The following is a 1526-nucleotide window of genomic DNA, read 5'->3' on the forward strand; positions in this document are numbered from 1 at the left end:
ACACCGTTGTACTGGTTATTCTTCATGTGGGTACCATCTGACTCGAGAACGGGTATCCAGTTATCCAGAGTGGCAACTAGTGATCCGATGCTTAGAAACACCCGAAAGAACCGACCCTTGCTATCCAAACGACAACAAAACCCTAGAGCCTGGATTCGGCCACTCAAACGCCCATAGAAATGGAGGAAGTTTGTTGTACTTGCCTTCTTCTTGTGTCATCAATTGTTTAGCTCAAGAAATTGCTTAGTTATCCACGTTCACATTATCGACCGTCTTGACAGCAGTAGCAACTCGCACACGAGCAGTACTCACGCCTTTTACCAAAGTACTTTTAAACCCAGAATGCTGGGATAATAGCTCAGACGAACATTCGCCAACCGAATCACAGCTTGGTGAGTGAGTAGTATTGTTGAGCTGACAAACCATGCATTTGTCGTACAAAACGCAAGCTTAGGGTTAGCACGTTTTGTAGGACGTTCTTTTTGTTAAAGAAGCCTCCCAGTCACATAGGTCAGATGTACATCCCCACACATTCTTGTGACCCGAATGATTTTTTTTGCGAGATTGACTTGCTCTCATTGAAAGCATACGCTCGGAGAAATGCGGTGCTGGCTGGAGCTGATGTAAACACGTCGTGTACGTTAATTTCCTCGCTCCCAAATTTCTCAACCAAATCCACCTTTCCTGTCCCCATGCCTGTAGTAAAATTCAAGTTCTGCGTTTGCTAAGCATTGATGCGATACCAATCGTTTTTTAAATAGGTTTCAACGTAACGGACCAATTAAAATAGAGAAGCACTCATATGTTTCAAAGTTGAGCCGAAAAGAAAAAAAATTGATGTATTTGTGGCCGCCAGTGATAAATTTCCCGGCCATGGTAAGGTGAACTCCAGGTTCCAGTGGGGGTAGAGCACGAATTCGCTTTCTCCTGTCTAACCATCTTGATGACCGCTCGATTATACGCTTTCTGGTTAATATTTTGGTAACGAAAATGAAGCGGGCACGTCTGAGGATCATAAACGTTACCGAGATACATCTTTCACCAAAGCGGTGATAACCTTGCCCTTAGCAGAGATCAACATATTGGGGACGTGTAGAAACACTTTACACTCATTCATCACCTTCATCTCTGGTGTATGAACACGAGTCAGCAGCTGCAGCCTGGAACCTTATGGCCTAGGGATGACTGTCAATCGTATCTATCCAGACACGTGATGTTTGCTTGGGCCCGTAGAGGCGCTACCATAAAGGACACACGAAGTCGGTTTCGCTTTCAACTGCGTCAAAGGCAACAGCTAGCGAAGACCATCCGGTCGCTCCATGTAGATCCCAACGTTGGGTCTACCAAACAGGAAAACCGCATCAATTTAACACTACTCGATCTAAACTCCACATTTGCGCACTTCGCGATACTGGCGCGGGTTGAATTCAGGTAAAGCACCGGTGCATACAAGTCTTCGTAGTCGATCCCGTGTTTTTTCTGAGAAACGTTTCGATACGAGCCTTGTGACGGAAAATCTCTCATGG

General features: G+C 45.3%; 1 protein-coding gene across 1 annotated transcript; it reads right to left on the bottom strand.

Moving 5' to 3' along the window:
• Positions 1-511: 511 nt before the first annotated feature.
• Positions 512-694, bottom strand: PPTG_23372 (hypothetical protein; the record flags this gene model as incomplete). The annotated part of the gene is made up of 1 exon (XM_008910141.1): positions 512-694. One exon carries the CDS (start codon positions 692-694, stop codon positions 512-514), a length of 183 nt encoding a protein of 60 aa, XP_008908389.1.
• Between the last annotated feature and the right edge of the window lie 832 nt (positions 695-1526).

The sequence above is a fragment of the Phytophthora parasitica genome (assembly GCF_000247585.1).
Source record: "Phytophthora parasitica INRA-310 unplaced genomic scaffold supercont2.36, whole genome shotgun sequence".
Classification (NCBI taxonomy): Eukaryota; Oomycota; class Peronosporomycetes; order Peronosporales; family Peronosporaceae; genus Phytophthora; species Phytophthora nicotianae.